The sequence below is a fragment of the Centroberyx gerrardi genome, chromosome 18, assembly GCF_048128805.1.
Source record: "Centroberyx gerrardi isolate f3 chromosome 18, fCenGer3.hap1.cur.20231027, whole genome shotgun sequence".
NCBI classification, from domain to species: Eukaryota; Metazoa; Chordata; class Actinopteri; order Beryciformes; family Berycidae; genus Centroberyx; species Centroberyx gerrardi.
In genome coordinates this window covers 10,519,093-10,539,644 of record NC_136014.1, presented here as the reverse complement: position 1 = coordinate 10,539,644, position 20,552 = coordinate 10,519,093, and the positions used below count along the sequence as shown (strand labels likewise).

Here is a 20,552-nt window from a genome sequence, read left to right as displayed (position 1 = left end):
CCTGCTTCTCAACTATGAAGAGAATGAAACAGAGGAAGGAAACATGAAAAAGAAAAATAAGAGGGGGGGGGGGGGGGGGGGCAACACAATATTGGCAATATTGGGACTCAGATAATGCCATCTAGTGGGCGAGGAGAGTACTACAAGGTTACTCTGAGAAGTGAGAAGCAAAAAGTATGACAAGACAACATTTCATGCTGCCATTCAGAAGAGCAAGGAAGAGGAGCAGGGCAAAGAAAAGCACAGAAATAAAACATTTAAAGGAGAAAGGGAGCGGCCTGATGTAGGCGATTCCCCACTCGTTTAACAGCTGGTAACGTGGCTTCTAGAATAAGGGAGGATCATGGAACGCAGGGTTAAGGCTTTACAACAGGAGATTAACCAATTTGAAGAGGCTAAAAAAATCAAAATGGGTCAGATTACCCTCTGCCATCAGAACTACTACACATCTTGAGCTCAAATCTTTTACTATGACTGATTTGTGATTAGTTGATCGATATTTCTTCAGTTGCTACTGGAAGAAAGGGTTCTGCTGGAATCAAGAACACTGCTTTTCATGGGTTGTGTTGATATAAATCAAGGTTCTAGATAGGCGTGGCTTTGGTTCCATCATCCTCCCGTGGTTCTAGAGTCCAGGAGAGAGGTACCTGTGGCGCGGGCCGCTCTCAGGGTGTCCTGGGCGGGCCTGACTACTTTTGCCCCGGGGCTGTACCACGTAATGAGCAGGGGGGGGTAAAAGAAAGAAAGAATGTTTCAGTCCAGGGCAAATAAAGAAGCTTCAGATGAGAGAAAAACAAACCAATAACATAAAGAGAGCCGTAACATTGCTAGAGAGAGAACATTAACAACCAAAGAGCAGCAACATAATCAATGACGGTGATTGACTTTCAGAACCAAGAAATCTGGCTTCTCAAGCTAACTCCTAAAAAGCCAAGTTTTAAGAAATTGATGAAGTGAAATAAGTTTAGCTGTTATTTACACAATCATTGAAACACTTAGAAAATGGCATTCTTATGTCTACAAAACAATTAAGTCATTATAAAAAATTGTTTTGCCATAGCTCTACATTGTAGTGAATCGAAAAGCCAGTTTTTCTTGTACATTTTTGGCTACGCAGATCAACATGGTGTGGGCAGCAAAAACCATCTCAAAAAGGGGGGGGGGGGGGGGCAGCAACATATTTGTCGAGGTACATGTTAGCAGGGCAGCTTCAAGCAACTGACAAGGGAAAACGGGACAAGCACTTGTACTGACCATAAAAACAAAGGGGTGGTGGAGTGGGGATATCTATGCACTGAGGCACCTACATGCATTTGGGAAAAAGAGGGGAGGAGAATATGCAGTATCTGGGAGTTGATGGTTAACACCACTAATCTGGTAGGGGAAATCAAAGAGGCTCTATCGGAGGCTGTTGTATAGCATCTCTTATGCAGCTCTACAGAGGCTAGCCCCCCCTACTGGATATTACGAGGGTATACATTACCAATCGTCTGCGACTTTGGACGGCCCCTTCTGACACAGGAGCAGTTGATCCAGAGACGTCTGATGTGGTAACAGCAGGCAAAGGAAGGGAGTCCTGTAAAATATCAAATGGGATATGACGCTATGTAAACGGCCAATGTTCTAGATCTAAATAACTGCTACTAATGAAAAGGAAGATTTTGTCATGTCAACAAAGATGTGATGAATGTGAAGACAGCCCCTCCTTCAGTCAGTCTGTATTCATGCCTCCAGTGTTGTCTGACCTGTTGTGTGTCTGTGGTCTCCAGCCTCCTCTCCAGCCCCTCCAGGTCAGCGCTGACCTCCCTCAGCAGCAGTCTCAGCCTGTTCCAGATCACATGCACCTTCTCCTGGGCCTCCAGGCACTCGCTGCCCTGGACCTGCGTCTGGGCCTGGACCTGGACCTGAGCCTGCTCTGAAGCCTGGGGCTGGAGCAGCAGACTCTGAGGCTTAGTGTGGACCAGCAGCTGGGCCGACAGCTCCTGAAGGGATGACACCTTCTGCTGGGAGTCCAACAGCTCACGCTTGATTTGCTGCAGGTCAGTGAAGGAGACGAAGACAAAGGAGTCAGCTAAACGTGTTCACTGGTCAATAATCAACAATACAAGCCCACTGTACCCAAACCTAGAGACGTACTGTGAGTGTCCTGTGGTGAGCTCGTAATGTTTCCCGGTCCAGTTTGGGAGGGATGGGCACCACCTCGTTCCTTCTGCGGTCGATGTTCTCCAGCCACAGCAGCAGGCCATGGCTCATCTCATGGAACTCCTGGGGGGACAGATGGCAGAGTAGATATTGGTGAGAGTAGATATTAGTGTTTTGGTTTGTTTTAAAAGAGGGACCAAGGCACAACTGATTTGATTTTGGTAGTGATCCGGATCTCCGGATTTTCTCCATTCATACAATTATCATTTTGAAGCCATAACTATGAAACTAATGGAGATAGAGACTTGATTCCACATCCCAAGGCTATGTTTGCAGAGTCAATAAATCAATTTCACTTCAAATGTAAGTGATAGGAACAACGTCTTTGGGTGCAACAGCAAGTTGAATAATTGTTCAGCGTTGGCGGAGGTTTGCACTCTCTCATGTGCCTTCTAGTTTCATCTATTAAATCCACTTGATGAAGGGGAGATGTAGATGGAGAAGACACAAGCAGATGAAGGATTTTGAAGACTCGAGACATGAAATGTGCAAAAAGGGGTGCAACACAATGTTAGGGGGCTGTTCCTAATATTTAGTACACTGTCCATGAGTGTGTGTGTGTGTGTTCTCTAGTACCTGGCACTGCATCAGCGCCCTCTGGAGCTCCTCCCTCCATTCCTCTAGCGAGGAACCCAGCCGATCCCAGTGCGAGTTCATCTCCTTCAGCCCGTCCCTCAGCTCCCACGCCTCCTCAGAGTCAGGCTCTGACTGGAGGAAATCGGCACTGCTCAGGTTGATGGACAGGACCTCGGACTTGTGGGCATCCATACCTTTCTGCAGCTCCTGGGGAGAAGAGTCAAGGAAGAAGCTTGTGAAGAAGAATAGTGTACATACAGTATGTGGGGCAAGAAATTATTTATAATGGCAAATAGACAGTAGGCCTGCCTGCATGAACAATGACTCTTTAATGTGTTTTGTGTTTGTATTAATTGTGTTTGCTGCTCCCATATAACTGTGCTTCTGATTATGACTGTGTATGTTTGTGGATGTTCCTTTATTTAAGAGGAGAGTCGTTGAAGCAAAGTTGAAAGCACAAGTTATATGTGCAATATTTGAGACAGTATACCTGTACTGTCTACATGCAATAGAGTAGGTATTACACCGCTGACCCATAATCCTTGCCAGACTCTACGGTGCTACTAGTTATCAGTAGCTGTTATAGACCTGGTGCTGATAGGCAGAGTGCAGTAGGAGGGGACTGAGAGGTTCATACAGAACAGATGTAGGTTAGTAGAGCCCCGTAGGTTTCAGAATGGTGTATTTATAGACCGCTGACAGCTCGTCTGGTGCTGTACAGACCACAGCAGCTGGGCTGGTGGTGTGTGGAGGGGTGTGTTGGTGAGGGTGGGCGCAAGGACAAGCTCGTGAGTGTACTGCACATGCAGCAGGACAGCAAGCAAGGCTGGTGCTATCCAATTACTGCACACAAACTGTATGTACAGCACCAGAAGAGAGAGAAAATGTACACACACACAAAATAATTGGAATTGCAGTATTGAGAACTGCAATTTCCAAATTGCAAGTAAATTATCATGGGGAACGATGAAACAACTTCTGTTATTCTGCTGCTGCGATGAGTTCCTGGCTTACAAATCAAACTGCATGTTGTATAAAACCTTGCATTACATTTAAACATAATATCGAATTTTCTTATGGCCAAAATTTTTGTGGACAATATGATTTTGTCGTCAAAATTGTGCAGCCATAGCGCAGAGACAGACATACACATACACATAATACACACACACCCTATACACACACAAACACACCTTGAGCTTCTTGATTCTCTGCTGGATGGTGTGTATGTCAGTGCTCAGGTCCAGCCCTCGGAGCTGGCTGAGCTCGGCCTCGGACTGACCCAGCCAGGCCCTCATGGTCTGCACATCTGAGATCAGCTGCTGCCACTGCTGCAGGTTCTGCTTATGCCTGTGCTTCTCGTTCAGAGACTGAGCCTGGATCAGTTCCCAGCGTTCGATCACACCTGCAGGGTCAAGAACCAGTTGATAGCTGATCCACTTAACACAGCTCATACATACGAGTCGCTTGTCTGCAGCATAACGACTTTCTAAAATGATGTTTCACTTTGGTAGAACATTATCTCTTTTCAGCGTAACCATATCACTCCGGTGGGTTTTGTTTGTGTGTGTGTGTGTGTGTGTGCGCGTGTGTGTGTAACTGACCTGCGTTCTGAGTGTCTGTGCTGATGGGGTTGGTGAGTCCAGGCATGTCTTCCTCCTCCTCAGTCAGCTCTCCCTCTGCTGTCTTCACTGCGTCTATACTCTTCCGACACTCGCCCATCAGACGCATCTAGAATGATAATATCATTTAAATGGATTTAGATACTACATTTCAAAAAAGAGCGTCAAAGTGTGCTCTTTAAAGAATAAAACAATATATAAAAGGCAGTAAGTAAAAAAAAAAAACGAAAAATGGCAGACATGAATTAGAAAACACAGTTACATGAGAATGAAACAGGCAAATACAGTTTACGTTCATGAAACCTGACCTGAGGATTTTGTCTGACAGGACTGATGAGTAACAGCACGTCAGAATGAGACACAGATAGAGCATGCCTATGAGAGTGAGGAGGACTCACATAGCCCATGTAGGTGGAGTCCAGTTCAGGGCTGGAGCTGTTGGCGGCGGCCTCTCTCTGCTGGAGGTGGTAGCGTCCTGAATCCAGAGCCTGGTCCAGCTGCCTCAGGTGGGCCTCCAGCTGGCCTGGCTCGCCTGGACAGAGGGCATAAGAGGGTCAAGAAATTAGGAGGAGGAACTTTCACTTCCTAATAAACTTTTTCTTTAGCATGCTGTTGGAACAGACTGATGCTGATACATGTTCACAAAAGATGGCATGCATTAGTGTGATGTGCAAAAAAATGGCAGACAACACAGAATTCATGTTTTAACAGATTAAACAGAGGTATTAGCTGTCGAATGAATGGTAAAAAAAAAAGAAAATTCATCAAACTAACTGCATCCAAACAAGAATAAAAATGCGATGGTTGAGATTAGCATTCCGTGAACCGGACCTCTGCATGCAATGGTGTCATTCTTTGCATGCTATTATGCAGGTGATGTTTATTGATGGTGATACATGCAACTTGAGTGATGCTTACTAGCGTGGAACTAGAATTCTGTTAAGAAACAAGTGCGTTTTAGTTTTAGCTCGTCGCATGCCATGCCGACTCATGCGATGGCGTTCCTCCTCAGCATGCTACGGTTAGCGGTAGCGGTGCTTTAGTGCATTCACACGGTCAGGCACCCGGGGGGGCTTCTGTTGCCTACCAGAGGACGATCTCAGTGTGCTCTCAGTCAGTTTTATATAGGCCTCTGGGCTCTCTGGGATAACTACATCTGGGAAGAGACACATACAGCACGCTGCTTACAATGTGGGTGTGACTGTATGCGATATCTGTCCTAATCTATTGCTTGGTCATTCAGTATTTTTTTCGTCATGTGACCACTGATGTTCTTATTGTGTCCTTTATGATGACAGTGATGATAGTGACTGAGTTGGTGTTGATGAGTGTGGTTTAGAGATTCTCCTTATTTGAAAAGGTAAATTAGATGCCTTCTTTTCAAGAGGGCATCCACAGAAAAACCTAAATACAGCACAACACTGACAATATGTGTGTGTTTGTGTGCAATATCTGTCTTAATCTATTGCTTGGTGATTCGAGTGTGGCTTAGAGGTTTTCCATATTGGAAAAAAAAGTGAATAAGATATGATTTTTTAAGAGAACATCTACGGAAATACAGAAATAGCGAAAGGCAATATGATTATTTCTTTTGCATCATGTCAGCGTCCCGTATGTGTACGTTTTGGGGTTTTTTTTACTCAAAAGACAGTCGGCCTCTTCAAAGAACTCGTATGTTCTTGTCTGTCTTTCATCATGATCTTTTTCCCTGCTTTAAACTACCTCCCCCACCTCTGAAACTATTCCAACCTATTCTTATTCCTAAATTCTAAAAACATCCCAACAAAAGCACAAAATACACAGTTAAATAAATGACAGTTGCTGTCATATAGCTAACGATATATTAAAATTCCTCAAACGGCCGCTATCACCATTCTTCCACATCCTCAGTTTGTTCCCATCTCATCGAAAACATCACCACATCACCCCCCGTACGTGTAACGCTGACTCGGCACCCGTTCAGCCACCCAACCACCACACAGCCAGTGAAGGCGGACCCACCTGACAGCACGGTGGCGCCCGTCCTGAGATACTCATCCTCCTGCTCTTGGCCTCGGCTCCTCTCGGCCCCCAGGCTCCGCCCCCCGGTGCTCTCCAGGTCTCTGCTCAGGTCGTAGTCGTGGTCCCACTCTAAGGGGATGGAGTCCACGCTGGCCGGGGTGTCCCGTCCCGAGCGGTCGGCCCGGATCAGGGCGGCCGCGCCCGAGGCCGGGCGGCTGGAGGTCCGGGGCAGGGAGGAGTCGCCCCACTGCAGCTCAGACAGGTCACCGCCCTCCTCCATGTCCAGCTCTCTGTCAGAACCGTCCAGCTCATCATCAGCCAGCTGGGGAGAGAAGGAGGGAGGGGAAGGGAGGAGGGAAGGAAGGAAGGAAGGAAGGAAGGAATAATGCAAGCAAGAGAGAACGCAAACAATACAATGAAAAAGAAAAAAGAAAAGAAAAAGAAAGATAGTGGGCAAAGAGAGACAGATAGGAAGGAAGGAAGAAAAAAAAGGAAGGAAGGAAGTGAGGGAGGAAGAGAGAAAGAGAAGATGGAAGGGGGAAGGACGGAGGGAAGGTAGGAAGGAAGGAAGAAAGGAAGGGAGGAGGGAAGGACGGAAGAAAGAAAGAAAGGAAGGAAGTGAGGGAGGAAGAGAGAAAGAGAGGATGGAAGGGGGAAGGAAGGAGGGAAGGTAGGTAGGAAGGAAGGAAGGAAGGGAGGAGAGAAGGAGGGAAGGGCGGAAGAAAGGAAGGAAGTGAGGGAGGAAAGGAGGGAATGAAGGAAGGAAAGAAGGAACAGTGCAAGCAAGAGAAGGGAGAAGCAATACAAAGGGAAAAAAAAAGAAAAAGAGATAAAAAGATCATCAAGAATGAAAGAAGATAAAGAAAGACAAAAAGAAAGGAAGAAAGAGGTTAGATATATGTCACTGACAGGCCGGCCTTTCCAAGAGCACAGTGTGTGAGGTGCTGTGAGGTGAGTGTGTGTGTGGCACTGTACTGACTGTTAACGTGCCAAAACATGTGCGTGCATTCTGTCTCACAGCATGTCCGCTGTGTGTGTGTGTGTGTGTGTGTGAAGCCATACTGGACATATGTTTTCACCATTCATGTCACAGGTGGTGTAGGAGGCTGAAGTGTGAGTGTGTAGTGTGTGTTTACAGTGTGTTTTGAACACACTGAGTCAACTGTTCACAGGGGGTAGTGAGCGTCTGCATGCTGTTCATTCCTCTTGACACTCCATTAGCAGGGAAAACACTAAGTGGAAATTCATGCTTCAAAAAGAAGTGTTTTGTTTGGGGGGGAAATCATCTGCTACTTCTGTTTAGGCAGGTTGATTTGTTGTTATACTTCTTTGCCTTCCTCCTGACAGGCAGTTTTTCATTATTGGACACTTACACCTACGTCTCATTCACAGCTATGCAAATGAGTGCATTAAACTATGTAGAGGAAGAGTCCATGCCCATTCATCATCATTGCCATAATACATTTGTCCAAAAACTATTCTTACATGTGGAATGAAAATTATTTTGGCAGCAAATTATGCTCCCTTGACGCTTTGCAAATATCTGGCATGTTTGGCATGCTTCATTTATTTGATAACTTTAGTTCCAGCATTTCAGTGTATTTCAACATTTGCACTTGAGAAATATTGTTAGATGACATCCAATGTTTGTGTATGCTAGCCTGTGTGGACTGTATCTATGATACATATGAACATTTTAGTGTATATTACATGCACTACATATGTGCCAGTCATTGCATATGTGGAAATATTCTTTAACATGTACCATAAAATGTCTTTGCATATTGCCGCTGTCAGGTGAAACCCTTATAACTCATTTTTTTACGTTTTAACTGCAATTGAAGGATTAGATGCTCCTCTATGGGTTGAGAAAATTCTACAACCATAATCTTTTAACAAAACCTTTTAAAACCAATTAGATGAACTCAAAAAAATGCATGGTTGTCAAGCTAAAAACAAGGCTGTTTTTGAAGATACGTTTTCACCCGATATACAAGTATGAATGTAAGTGTATGCGCATATTTGGGCATATAAACATATGTCTTTACTCACAGGCAGGCGTGTGAGCTTCTTGTAGTATCTGTCGACCCGTCCGAAGACCTCCTGGCAGTACCTCTGCAGCTCCTCCAGCTCCTCCTCGATGACGGCCGCGTCCAGAGGTTCGCTCTTCTCGATCAGAGCCTCGCCCTGCCTGAACACCAGCTCGATCTTCCCCGTGTTCAGACAGATCTCCTGCTGGAACGCCTGAGCAAACACACACACCGCAGGGGTCAGAGCGCAGCACAGAGGAGTAGAATTTATTCATGTAACCCCAACTGTTTATAGTCTTTTTTTAATGGTCACATTATAGATTTTTTCCCCCTGCTGTAATCTATTAGTTTTGCTGCTGCAACAACTCAATTTCCCCACAGGGATCATTAAAGTTTCATCTTATCTTATGTCTAGAACAGAATAGAATAGAATAGGATAGAATAGGACACAATAGAATAGAACAGAATAGAATAGAATAGAATAGAATAGAATAGAATAGAATAGAATAGACGCTTTATTGATAATTGAGGTGAAATTTGGTTACCACACACCAGTTGCTATTCACAGAAATATGAATTGTATTAAAGTAGTGAAGTACTAATAGAGGTTTTGTATTCAGACAAGGAGTCTTTACTGCCAACTATGTTATATGCACTGCTGCTTATACTGTATACTGTGTCAATAAAATTCTGAATCTTAAATCCTGACCACTCACACATATTATCCCTACCACTCTTACCCTGAGCTGTTTGATCTTAGCCTGGACGTCGCACTCAGAGAAGTGCTCGATGTTGGTGAGCTGCAGGTCCATCTCAGTCAGCCACACCAGGATGCTGTCCCGGGCCGTCTCAAACTCCTCCCTCTGGCTGATGAAGTGCTGTGCGAAAAGAGGGAGAGAAACAACCATGCTTAACTGCCATGTACATTTCTGTATTTATCTTCTTAACCAGCTTGATGATGAATTTAAATGTGAATGGGGTAAAATGGTTATGGATATTACTAATACTGCCTATGGCAAGATGGAATACTGGAATTAAAGGATTTGAGAGGTAATGGAAATATCCCGGAACAGTAGATTCACACACCCTGATTTCACAGCTATTTCTTTCAACCCCTTCGAAGGTATTAAGCCAACGCTCAGTGCTAAAACTCATCGCCCCAGGCAGTGTACCTTGAGTCTGCGCAGGATGGAGGCCACCCTCTTCTGCAGGTTGTCCCATCGCCTGTTCCCATCATGCACCATTTCCCGCAGGCGGCAGGAGGAGTCGGTGCGGTTCTCCCGGGCCAGGCGGCGGTACTGCTTGTTGATCAGCTCCAGCTGGGTCAGGCACTCCTGCACCTGACGCTGGAACGCCTGCAACACAAACACACACACACATGCACACCCACACAAGTTACAGCTATGAAGACAGCAGACATAAATATATACCTGCAGTTTTAGATTTTTTTCTTTCACATGCAAGTACAAAAAACACACTGAACAAAGAATACTGATGAACTTTGGCAGCTGAAGTCTGTGAGCCTATTTTCTATTGGCCTGAAATCCTAACATATCCTGAAAAATCACATCCCTGTGTAATGAGCCTTTTGACCAGTCAGGCACATGCAGGGCACACGCCAATGGGCCCGGGCCACACAGTCAGCCTGCAGGAATGTGCACGTGCACGTTGATGGACTGCAGCATCTGCAGCCGAGCAGACCGGCACAGACGGGTTTCAGTAACCTGACACTCTTTCTTTCTCCACTGCCTTCTGTGTCTCAGTTCAGTTTGATAGAATTTATCTCACATGGGGGAATTTAAATGGCTATAACAGGAAAGATGCTAAACTTTAAAAACATCAAGGCATGCATATATCAAAACACTATCACATTTAAAATCACTGTCAGTTTGCCTCAGTCACAGACACATGCAAGCACAACACAACTCGCACAAAAAAAGAATTCTGATGATGAATCTGATATAAACACACCTCAAACTTCTTGAGCTCCTCCTTAGCGACGGTATAGAGAACTCCAGAGGAGTTAGGCAGAGCTGCCGTCCTCTCCGACGTCTTCAGCCACTCCTCAAACCTGGAGTAATCGTCCAGAAACTTCTGCCACAACCGCCACGTCTCCTCAATCCTACACAGAAACACAGTCAGATATGAGGGAAATAATGTCACGAGGAAACACCAAGACTGGAAAGCACATCAAAGAGTGTGTATCTGAAACTGGCCGAGGGTGTCTGGATTTGGCCAGCGGTACACTATCTCAGAAAGTCATGCATGCGTGTGGGTGCATGTGAACACAGTAGACTATGCAGTATTTATCCAGGAGGCACTGACTTGAGCCTCCTCTCCATGGACATGGCGCAGATGTTCCTCCAGCGTCTGTCCAGCCCCCTGGTGGCCTGCTGGATGGAGTCGCACTCTGTCTCTGTGGAGCAGGCGTCGCAGTCGTGCAGCAGCACTTCACACAGGTTCAGCACGGACGCCACGCCCGTGCTGTGTTTCTCTATGTCCCTCTGCAGGTCCTGGAGACGATTCAGAAGAAGAACTGTATTTGTGCAGCGCTTAAAGCTTCTATGTGGAGCAAAATTTATGTGGTAATGATTTATTGATGTTAAAATGCGACACATAGCACCTTTAACAAAGTTGTTCAAAGTGCTGTTATTAAACTTACTGACAAATAATAAAGGGAAGCTACAATAAGGCCTGCTTAGCAGAATGGAATAATCACATTAAGATGATTCAGATTAAAATTACTTTCTGGATGAAAAAAAGAAAAACGACATAGTATGAAAAAAAGAAAGGGGCAAAAGAGTGAAAGAGTGAAAATTAAATCTGTTTCAGATTGAAACTGTCTTGCAAAACCACATCACTCTCTTGCATTGTCATGAACTGTTTTTGTTTACCACATACTTAGGCAATAGACCTACAATGATCTGATTGTGCAGCTTGGTTTCTCTATGTGAAGAAAGAGCGCTGCAAGAACACTGCAGTAAGAATACAGCAAGCCTGCTGAACTGTATACATGTGTAGTGAACGCCAGCTATGGAGAGGAAGGAGGTCACTGGGGTCTCAGAATCCAGTCCTGATTTAGACCTGAATCCTGGGCAGCAGGAAGGATACGGATATTCAATCTAGCTTCAATCAAACAGCCAGGGACCCATGCCGAGTCATACTGTGCTTTCCTCATTTGTTTAGTAAGTGTCACTCGTTTGTTTTTTCCACCAATGCAGTTTGAGTCATTATGTGAGTCATGTTCTGTCACCCTTTACTATTTACATTCCCGTTTGCTCCTGTGATGTTTTTCTTGCTGCTGACTGACATGCTGTGTAAAAAGTGTTTTTTCTTTTTTTGGCTGATAAATTTTAGTTGTGGCTGGTAAGTTTGTCTACTCAAATAATCACCAAGCCCTGATTGGAAGCGTTTTTTCAATTCTAAAACAGAGAAATGTGCTGGTGAATATTGGATTCCATTGACCACTAAGGCCTGTAAACAGTAAACAAACCAGTTTAGTTTGCTGCCTTGTGTTTGTGTAGTCCGCTGCTGTCTGTGTACAGAACCACCTACCTGCTGCTGGTTGAGTTTCCTCTGAATCTCCTGGTCATCACAGGTGTCGTAGACGATGGGCCTGGACAGCTCCGTCTCAATGTGAGCCAGCCAGGACCGCAGGCTGCTCATGTTCTTGTCCAACTGCTGCACCGCCACCAGGGTCTCCCTCAGCTTCTTCACCCTGGGAGAGGAGGAGAGAGAAAGAGTCAGAGAGGAAGTCAATAGATGTCATAACCGTAAATACCAAGGCACACGGAGGTCGGTCCTGTCCTGCTACACCCACCTTAAAAATATTAAAAATAATAATAATACTTAAATATTTTACTACCCAAACACAGAATATTGCCTCCGGAGAAATAATAATTTGGTGTGTTAAGGGGCTGTTCCTGTGGTCAAAATGTAAAAAAAAAGTAACACACCTTCATGAGTCAGCATAACAGTGTGCCATAAAATACACTGTAAATAGGACTGGGTATCAAAAAATGATGTAATTTTTGACATTGATACCAATTTTAAGTCATCAAAAGGTGTGGCAATGTATTGAAAGTTTTAAAGTGTTGGATTTTTACAATGTGGTCTCTGATTTTCAAAGAATGTCTGGGTATTTCTGTTAAAAATGTATTTCCAATATTCCCATCCATATTGTGGTAATAAACATTCGAGTTATGTCATCTTCAGCTGAACAAAGCAGTAGAGTAAGAAGAGTCTGAGGCTTATTATTTCACATCTGAGCAGATATTCTTAGGTTAGAGAGGCCATGGTTTTGTTTAGATCTGGGTTTGGTGGGAGGTGCTTTGAACCCCGCACAGCAGCTGGGAACCATTTTGCACCAGTAATGCCCTGATATTTCCAAAACCTTGCCATTGCAATCCATATAATGTTGAACATACTTGGTTAATTTAGCTTAGATGCATCTATTACATCAATTTGTCTAGCTGGCCAAGCATTTAGCGCCTCACCCTAAAAAACAACAACAACAACAACAAAAAGTACCTCACCCTGCAAAGCAATGCAACTCTCACTGTCTCACCACAGAGACTTGTTAAGAATGAAGGCGGGGGCTGTTCTTCATTACATGCACTCATTAAGGCCAATATATAGTACCAACACACAGATTTAGCAGGTCAATGGCACTTTAGACACTCAGTGTTATTATGAGACTGACTGTGCATACAGTAGACCGCTGCACTGGTCCAGGCACAGATGCTGCACAACCCAGTGGCGCCATACTGTAGCAGTATTAACTAGATTAGATTGTGTTCTAAATATGGAGCATCAGAATACCATGTATTGGAATATGTAAGCCTACTGTATGTGTCTCACAGTGCAGCATACTGTAGAATACAGTACTTTGGTTGTTTCCATTATAGGATAGTACATATCCTCTTATAATCTCTGTGACTGCACTGAATCCCAAATAACCCACTGTACACACCAGATCTGGGCTAAATAGTAACTGCAAATAATTCTTAGTGTTTGTTTTAACCTGCTTGTAGTACAAGATGGGAGGGCTTTACTGCATCAGGATAGGTCAGTTAAGTGTCAGGTACGATGTCAATCAGAAAAGGATGCAATACTTTGCTGTTATTGTCAACTTTCTGGTACTCATTGTATTGTCCTATGTGGCAAACCCCAATTTGATACTGCAAGCAGGTTAAAACAAACACTTAAAGAATTATTTCCAAATACTAGTTAAACCAGGTCTGGTACATACTTTTTCTCAAAGTCAAAAGAGTTTCAATATAGAGATAAATATTTAAGATGTGCACTCAAGCACAAAGCTAAAATCGTAATCTTGCTGTGAAAAGGATCTTGAGAAGCTTGAGAAGAGCAGAAAAACAACAAGCTCCATTCTTAGTCTCAATCCTGTAGTAGCTGACATAACATAAATCATCACAGAGAATATCCGACATGTGCCGTCATTCAGTTATCATTCAGCTAAATTCAATTGTTCTTTTACTGCATGGCAGGAACTAGCTAAGAAACACAACACAATATAATCTAGCTAAAGTGCATAAAGAAATCCACTTCATTGTCTACAATCTTCAAAGGAAAAACACAATTCCTGCATAAACTCTCAAGATCGTCCTGCCTGTTGACATCGCAGTCGCATTCCGGCAGATCCGAGTCCTCGCTTGGGCATCCTGCCATATTATCCGCCCCTAAATCCAAAACCATGGGGGTGAGGAATTCCCAAAGTCAACGTTAACGTCAGAAAGCGTTACTAGCTCGGTCCAAACACCCTTCTCTTTCGTCTGAGCACTCCGAATGGGACTTTCTCTAAGCCCCGTCTATGGAGGAGGAGGGGGGGGGGGCAAGCAGGTAGGTGTGGGGTGGCACAAGTGTGACTTATCAACTGTTGCTCTCCAAGGTTAAAAAAAGAGAACCCCAAACAGACGTGTGTGTGTGTGTGTGTGTGTGTGTGTGACTGTGAGTGTGTGTGTGTGTGTGGGAGAGAGTGTGAGTGCCTGAGAGTGACAAGTGCTGCTGTTTCTAAAAGGAGACTTACAGTCAGAGGCATGTGCCACAGAGCTGGCCTGTGGCCGGAGTGTCATACAGCAACTGTGCATGGAGGGAGCGAGCAGGAACAGCAGCCAAGGCTTGAGGTCCCATGCATGTGAATAAACATGGAGGGGTAGTGCACAGCAAGAGGGAGAGTTTTCCAATAAAAACGTGTTTGCAAGAGAATCAAATATCCTTGGTTCCTCATCAGTAAAAAAAAATTGTCGACAGATTCCTCCCCGATTTGAGAATGTTAAAAGGAAGTTTTCTGCACTTTGCGACAGCGACAAACGGTCTCCCCTTGTTTTTCCAGTGAAGGACGGATATAAGAGGCTGAGAGACTGCAGCTGTCTGTATGAGGTCAGTCGCTGTCCCTCCCTCCCTCCCCTCCTCCAGTCCGCTCTCAGAGGGCAACAGCCGGAAGAGAGCGAGGGGGGAGCCGCTGGGTCAGTAAGAGGCAGAGTTAGGGTCAGTTCACTTTCAATGCACTCCATTCAGGAGATGGGTTTTCTTTAAAATCCACAAATGCAACATAAAAATGTTTATTCCATCTTGAATCAAACTATTGAGACTGAATCCTACATCATCAACCAATGTAAAGCAGTTGCACTGTGCATTTTGAATTGACTGAAATGAAAGAGCACTGACCCCAACCCTGGTAAGAGGAAGGGGCCAGAGTGCCAAGAAGGAAGAAATAGACAAAAGAGGAGGGACTAAGATGGATAAGGGATTGGACCTCTCTCTGTGTTTTTTTTTTTTTTGCAGCTCCACTAGATGGAAGCCCCGCTGACACAAGCCAGGGAGTCAGGAAATGCCTCAGCGGCGTTGTGGGAAAATAAGTTCCCCCGGTGTGGTGGAATGTCATGCGGGAAACCATGGTAACGAACCCAGGCATGCCAGGGCATGCCTTCAACAATTTACACCCTTCTCCACTAGGAGGAGTGATGCACTGTGGGAAGAGAGACCGCTTTGAGGAAGTTACCTCGCACTTTCCATCCAGTGACTGAAACCACAGAGCCAAGACTTCTCGCTGTGTACAATGGCTGGTTCCCTGCTTTTCAAAAGCAGGTAAACTCAACACTTTCTCCATTCAACACAATGTATATCAGATGTGGAAGTTTTAAAGTAGACTTTTCATTGATGGGGATCTTCATCAGACAACAACATTAAAACCAAGCTAGATGGTGTGTATATAAGCTTGTCTTTTGTTTGTTCCTATTATCAGAGCACAATAGGGTTTAAGAGAAAACTTAAACATACCATTTTACTGCTGCTTTTGAATAAATTTCTTTCATTTTCATGGCTCTAAACTGTTGTAAAGCACTTTGAGTAACATTATATTCAATGTGCTATATAAAAAAAATGATTTCATATGATATTTATTGTTACTGGTTCCTCACCTTTCCCAGCTTGCCTGAAAACATTTCTGTCCTCCTTCACAGGACCCACACACACACTGCCATCAAACAACAGTTCTCCACCAACGCTCCCCGCTCCCAATGCCTCCTCCACTCCACCCACTCTATACCTGGTCTTTCCCTACTGTTCGACTCCACTAAGAGAATGAAGAAAGCTGGAGCGTCAGTGTTGCACCTACCTGGCAGCGATGAGGTCCAGCAGGTGTTGCCAGCGCTCGCTGACCTTGCTGAGTTTGTGCTGGATCTCGGCAGCCTTGCTGTCCTGGCTGGCCCGGGCCAGACGCTCACCCATAACCTGCAGCTGCTGCTTGTTCTCCTGGGCGACACTGATCTCCTCCTGGTAGTCCTGGTGGGGAGACACAGAGCAGGTTGAGACAGGGAGGAGTGTGTGTGTGGTGTGTGTGTGTACATATGTATTGGTAACAATTGTGCACAAGCCATAACAGTCTTGAGGACATCCGTTACTGTCATTATGGGTATTGGTGTTGCAAAAATCACAGCAGTAAATACATATATAAACAAATCAAACAGTGCACAGCAGTGGCCAAAACCTGGAAAAGCCAGAGTCAAAATATCTGAAACAAGTCCAAGACCATAACAATCTCAAGGCCGGACCGGACTCAAGCACTACAGCCATATGTGTGCTGTGTGTGAACCTGCATGTATGCATTTGCTTGTGCTGGTTTGTTTGTATGTGTGTTTTCAGTGTAGTTACTGTTACGGTTGTGTGCTGAAATCACCTTGCGCAGCTTTTCGATCATCTCCTCGATGCTGATGTCTCCATTCTGGGACACCTTGCTCTCCATCTGGGTGAGCCACTCGCACAGCTCCTTGTTCTTCTCGTTGAACACCGCCCACTCGTTCAACTTCTCACTCACCTGCTGCCTGCGCAGGGAAAGCTGAGGGGGGGAGACAGTCGGATGGAGAGGGGAATAGTTGGGATAGAGAGCGAGAGAGAGGGATGAAGAGCCAAGAGAGGATGTGAGAGACAGAGGGAACAATGGAAGACAAGAGAGGGATGATGGGAAAGAACGCGGGAGACAGGGTGAGGGGTGAGTAAGAACATGAGAAAGAAGAGGTTGAGAGGAAGAGCAGGATTGGTGGAAGATAAACAGAAGCGACATAAAATCAGAAGAGGGTTGAGTGCACAGTACAAGCAAAAAAAAAAAATCAAGAAAAGCCAAATAAAAACCCATTCAAGCAGCAATCAGAATACGCCACAGTCCCGTTAATGCTTCTTATCCCCTCTCCATCTCAACCAAACACTCGTCCATTATACCTCTGTCACAATAACACTGTTGGTCCTGAGAAGCCTGAAGGGTTAGCGATAGATATGCTCAGTTAGCCACAGATACGCCTGCTGAACTCTTGTCCTGTCAAATGTCCCACAGCTGTTAGCACTGTCTATCTTCAGCGTGGAACGGTGCTGTGTGACACTGTGCACACTGTGTCCAAGCCAACATTGTTTAGCGTAGATACGGTCTCTCTGTTTATTTTACACACACTGTGGCTGCCTCAGCCCACTGTGTTATGCCCAAGGCACAAGGCAGCTACATGCACTTTGTATCCGAGATAGTGAGGAAACACTCTCCAGAGGGTAATAAAACAAGAAATTAGATATGTAGACGGAGAAAGCACTTTTCATATTCAATGGGGAAACAAACTGCCATTGGGTTTTTCAAACGATGCTTATTCACCTAAGAAAAAAATCACATGCATGTAAATGTTAAAGGTGTGTGTGTGTGTGTGTGTGTATCTACCTGGTGGCAGACCTCCTCCCACTGGCACTGCAGCAGCTGGAGGCGTTCCTGTAGGACGGTGATGTCATCGGCACTGACGACACCCCCCAAGGAGTCCCTCAGCAGGAACAAGGAAGTGAGGTCATCGGTCCAGCTCTCTACACTGCTCTCCAACTCCTGTAACCACATGACAACCAGGAATACATTATCTAGGATATACAGACAAATGATCCACAGCCATGAACACGAAGTGAGCAGAGCAGCGAAGAACACAGAAAATATCCCTACTGACCAACAGCCACAGTGCAATAGAGACTGGTGAAGCTCAGCTGTAGCTGCTCTACCCGAGGAAATGGTGATGAGGAAGAGTAAAACAACCTACATCAGACCTTCAGCACAGACACATGGCAAACTGACGGTTAATATTACAGGAAGGCATGCCATAAAAAGCTTAAGATTTATTCTAAATGTCACAAGAACGCAGTATATTCTGTGGCATTCAGAAAATAAGGATAAGGCAACAGAAGCACCTAACCTTGCATCTCCTCCTCTGTCACTGTGACGGCTTTGCTGTGGTGTAATGATTTGTGGTTCTGCCGACTGTCTCTATTATGCAACACACACACACACACACACATATAGACACACACACTCTCCCCGGGGCAAATAAGGATGCTCTCTCTCTCTTTCATGCGCACACTCCCTCTCTCTCCTCCTCTCTCTCCCCACCCCCTCTCTCTTCTCAGCTGATGCTAACACTAACAATGTGCAGCAATTCTCGCAGCCCCCCTGCTCCCCGAGGAGCTGACGGCATGTCATGCATGAAACATGACTGCACACAGCGTCCAGTGGCTGAGGCAGACGCAGAGTGATCACAGCGTGGATCCCCCGCCCAAATCACAGATGATGACAGCATGAGCAAACAGGGATGCTGTAGCTACAAGCAGCACTGTGGTATCGTTTCTGTGCCGGCCATATTGGTAATTCCCCACCAAGACAGGCTCAAATGTCTTTTTTTTGCCATTGTTGATGAATTACAAAAACACACTATATGCTGGAAATAAGGATGGGAACCCTTTTGTAGTTAGATAAACATCAGACATGCTAAGTCCCCACAGAACAATGAGACAGAAGCTGATAGATAAAGAATTAAGGGGTAGAGGGAGGGCATGTGTGTGTGTTTGTGTGTGTGTTTGTGTGAGTGTGCGTGAGAGAGAGAGAGAGAGAGAGGATTGAGAGACCAAGAGAGTAAAAGAGAGTGTGTGTGTGTGTGTGTGTGTGTGTGTGTATATACAGCAGAGCTGTAAGTCTCGAGACCGGTCTTGGTCTTGGACCTATATTGTCTTGGTCTTGTCTTGGTCTTGACCTCAAGTCTTGAGGTCGAGACCAATTTCTATTCTTTAATGAAGAATAAAAACTTTAAATCATGAATAAAATGGTGAATAAAATTATTATTATCATTATTATTATTTTGCAAAATGACTTTACCCGCTTCAGCTCGGTCAGCTGACCTCCTCTACCTGCTGCTGCGTGTTGCGGCTTGATCACTCCACATTGTTTACTGTCGGGAAGGCGGTATCCATAGCAGCCAGCAATGTCTGCGTCCTCTGTGGTAATCCCATTTGGATTTACTAACCATAAGGCGTTTGTGAATGGCGTGAAAAAAAAAAAAAAAAACACTCGGCTGTGTGCCGATTTTAGAGCTAGATAGGATGGTCTGGTGTTACATTTACAATTGTAAATTGCGAGCGGTCTCGATCTTGATCGAAAAAAAAAGTAAAAAAGTAAAAAAAAAGTCTTGGTCTTGTCTTGGTCTTGACTGAAACAGTCTTGATTACAACACTGGTCTACAATATATGATAGAGAGACAGAAAGAAGGGGGGACAGAGTGAGGGAGGGAGTGTCTGTGCATGAATGTGAGAGATTAACCTAGAAGGATTGAGAGTGTCAGTGTGTGTGTGTGTGTGTGTGTGTGTGTGTGTGGGTGTGTGCGTGGGTGTGTGCGTGCGTGTGTGTGTGCGTACGTAAAAAAGTATTATGTTCTCCTCACCTTGCAGCGGATTTGCTCTGAGTGTAGCTCCTCATGGTGGTCAGGCAGCAGCGCAGACAGCTTCCTCTTGAAGGCCCTCAGCTTCTCCAGTGACGCATCTATGCCCTTCTCACAGCGCTCCCAGTCCTGCACACACACACACACACACACACACACACACACACACAGAATTAGAGCTGAAACCCCACACACAGACTGCAGAATCTACCCAGACTCAGAGAAGTTGCTATAAATTCTTCCTGCAGTTGCAGCAGTGGCGACAGTAAGAGCAAGCTGCAGAACACACACACACACACACACACATACACACACACACACACACACACACACACACACACACACATCTAGCCAGAAGGCCATGCAATAACCAAGGCTGAAACTGAGCCACGTCAATTCTCATACTGTAGATAGACTGCAGCCCACTCAGCTCTGAACCTCCCAGGCAACAGCATGAAACAGAGTGATACAGCACAAATCCACCAGCCAAAGAAGAGAATTAACACAGCTTCATAACAACAGTGGGAGGTTCTGCTCCAAAGGGCGCGGATTACAGCTATTTTTAGAGTCCGGCAAACAGTACAATTCAGGGTAAAATAAGGTAATATTCTGTAAGAAATGCAGCAGCGAAATAGCATACCTGAAGCAAGAGTCATGGTAAAAGAAACCCAGGACAGGACTAGAATACCTAGTCAGCCACGGGAGCTGCTGTCTAAGCGCAAAGCCAGCGGGACAGAAAGTGAGAAAGAGAGAGAGAAAAAGAGAGAGCGAGAGAGAGCAAGGAAGATAGAGACAGAGAGAAAGAGAGGAGCGAAAGAAAAGAGAGAGCCATCTTCTCCAAAGACCCCGGATGCTTCTTTTAAACTGCGTCACTCACT

At 45.1% G+C, this 20,552-nt stretch overlaps 1 protein-coding gene across 1 annotated transcript in view; it reads right to left on the bottom strand.

Annotated features, from left to right (window-relative positions):
* Window positions 1-20,552, bottom strand: part of syne1a (spectrin repeat containing, nuclear envelope 1a) — a 133,699-nt gene that overhangs the window by 3,036 nt on the left and 110,111 nt on the right. Inside the window, exons 126-144 of the mRNA XM_078290084.1 lie at window positions 19,678-19,803; window positions 17,649-17,804; window positions 16,629-16,787; window positions 16,068-16,234; window positions 11,987-12,149; window positions 10,757-10,944; window positions 10,403-10,553; window positions 9,604-9,786; window positions 9,172-9,309; window positions 8,454-8,645; window positions 6,402-6,723; window positions 4,799-4,932; window positions 4,383-4,509; window positions 3,972-4,183; window positions 2,779-2,985; window positions 2,137-2,265; window positions 1,746-2,033; window positions 1,484-1,576; window positions 648-706 (exon numbers count right to left, since the gene is read on the bottom strand). Coding sequence (XP_078146210.1) covers window positions 648-706; window positions 1,484-1,576; window positions 1,746-2,033; window positions 2,137-2,265; window positions 2,779-2,985; window positions 3,972-4,183; window positions 4,383-4,509; window positions 4,799-4,932; window positions 6,402-6,723; window positions 8,454-8,645; window positions 9,172-9,309; window positions 9,604-9,786; window positions 10,403-10,553; window positions 10,757-10,944; window positions 11,987-12,149; window positions 16,068-16,234; window positions 16,629-16,787; window positions 17,649-17,804; window positions 19,678-19,803 — 3,194 coding nt within the window. The remainder of the gene's footprint in view (window positions 1-647; window positions 707-1,483; window positions 1,577-1,745; window positions 2,034-2,136; window positions 2,266-2,778; window positions 2,986-3,971; window positions 4,184-4,382; window positions 4,510-4,798; window positions 4,933-6,401; window positions 6,724-8,453; window positions 8,646-9,171; window positions 9,310-9,603; window positions 9,787-10,402; window positions 10,554-10,756; window positions 10,945-11,986; window positions 12,150-16,067; window positions 16,235-16,628; window positions 16,788-17,648; window positions 17,805-19,677; window positions 19,804-20,552) is intronic.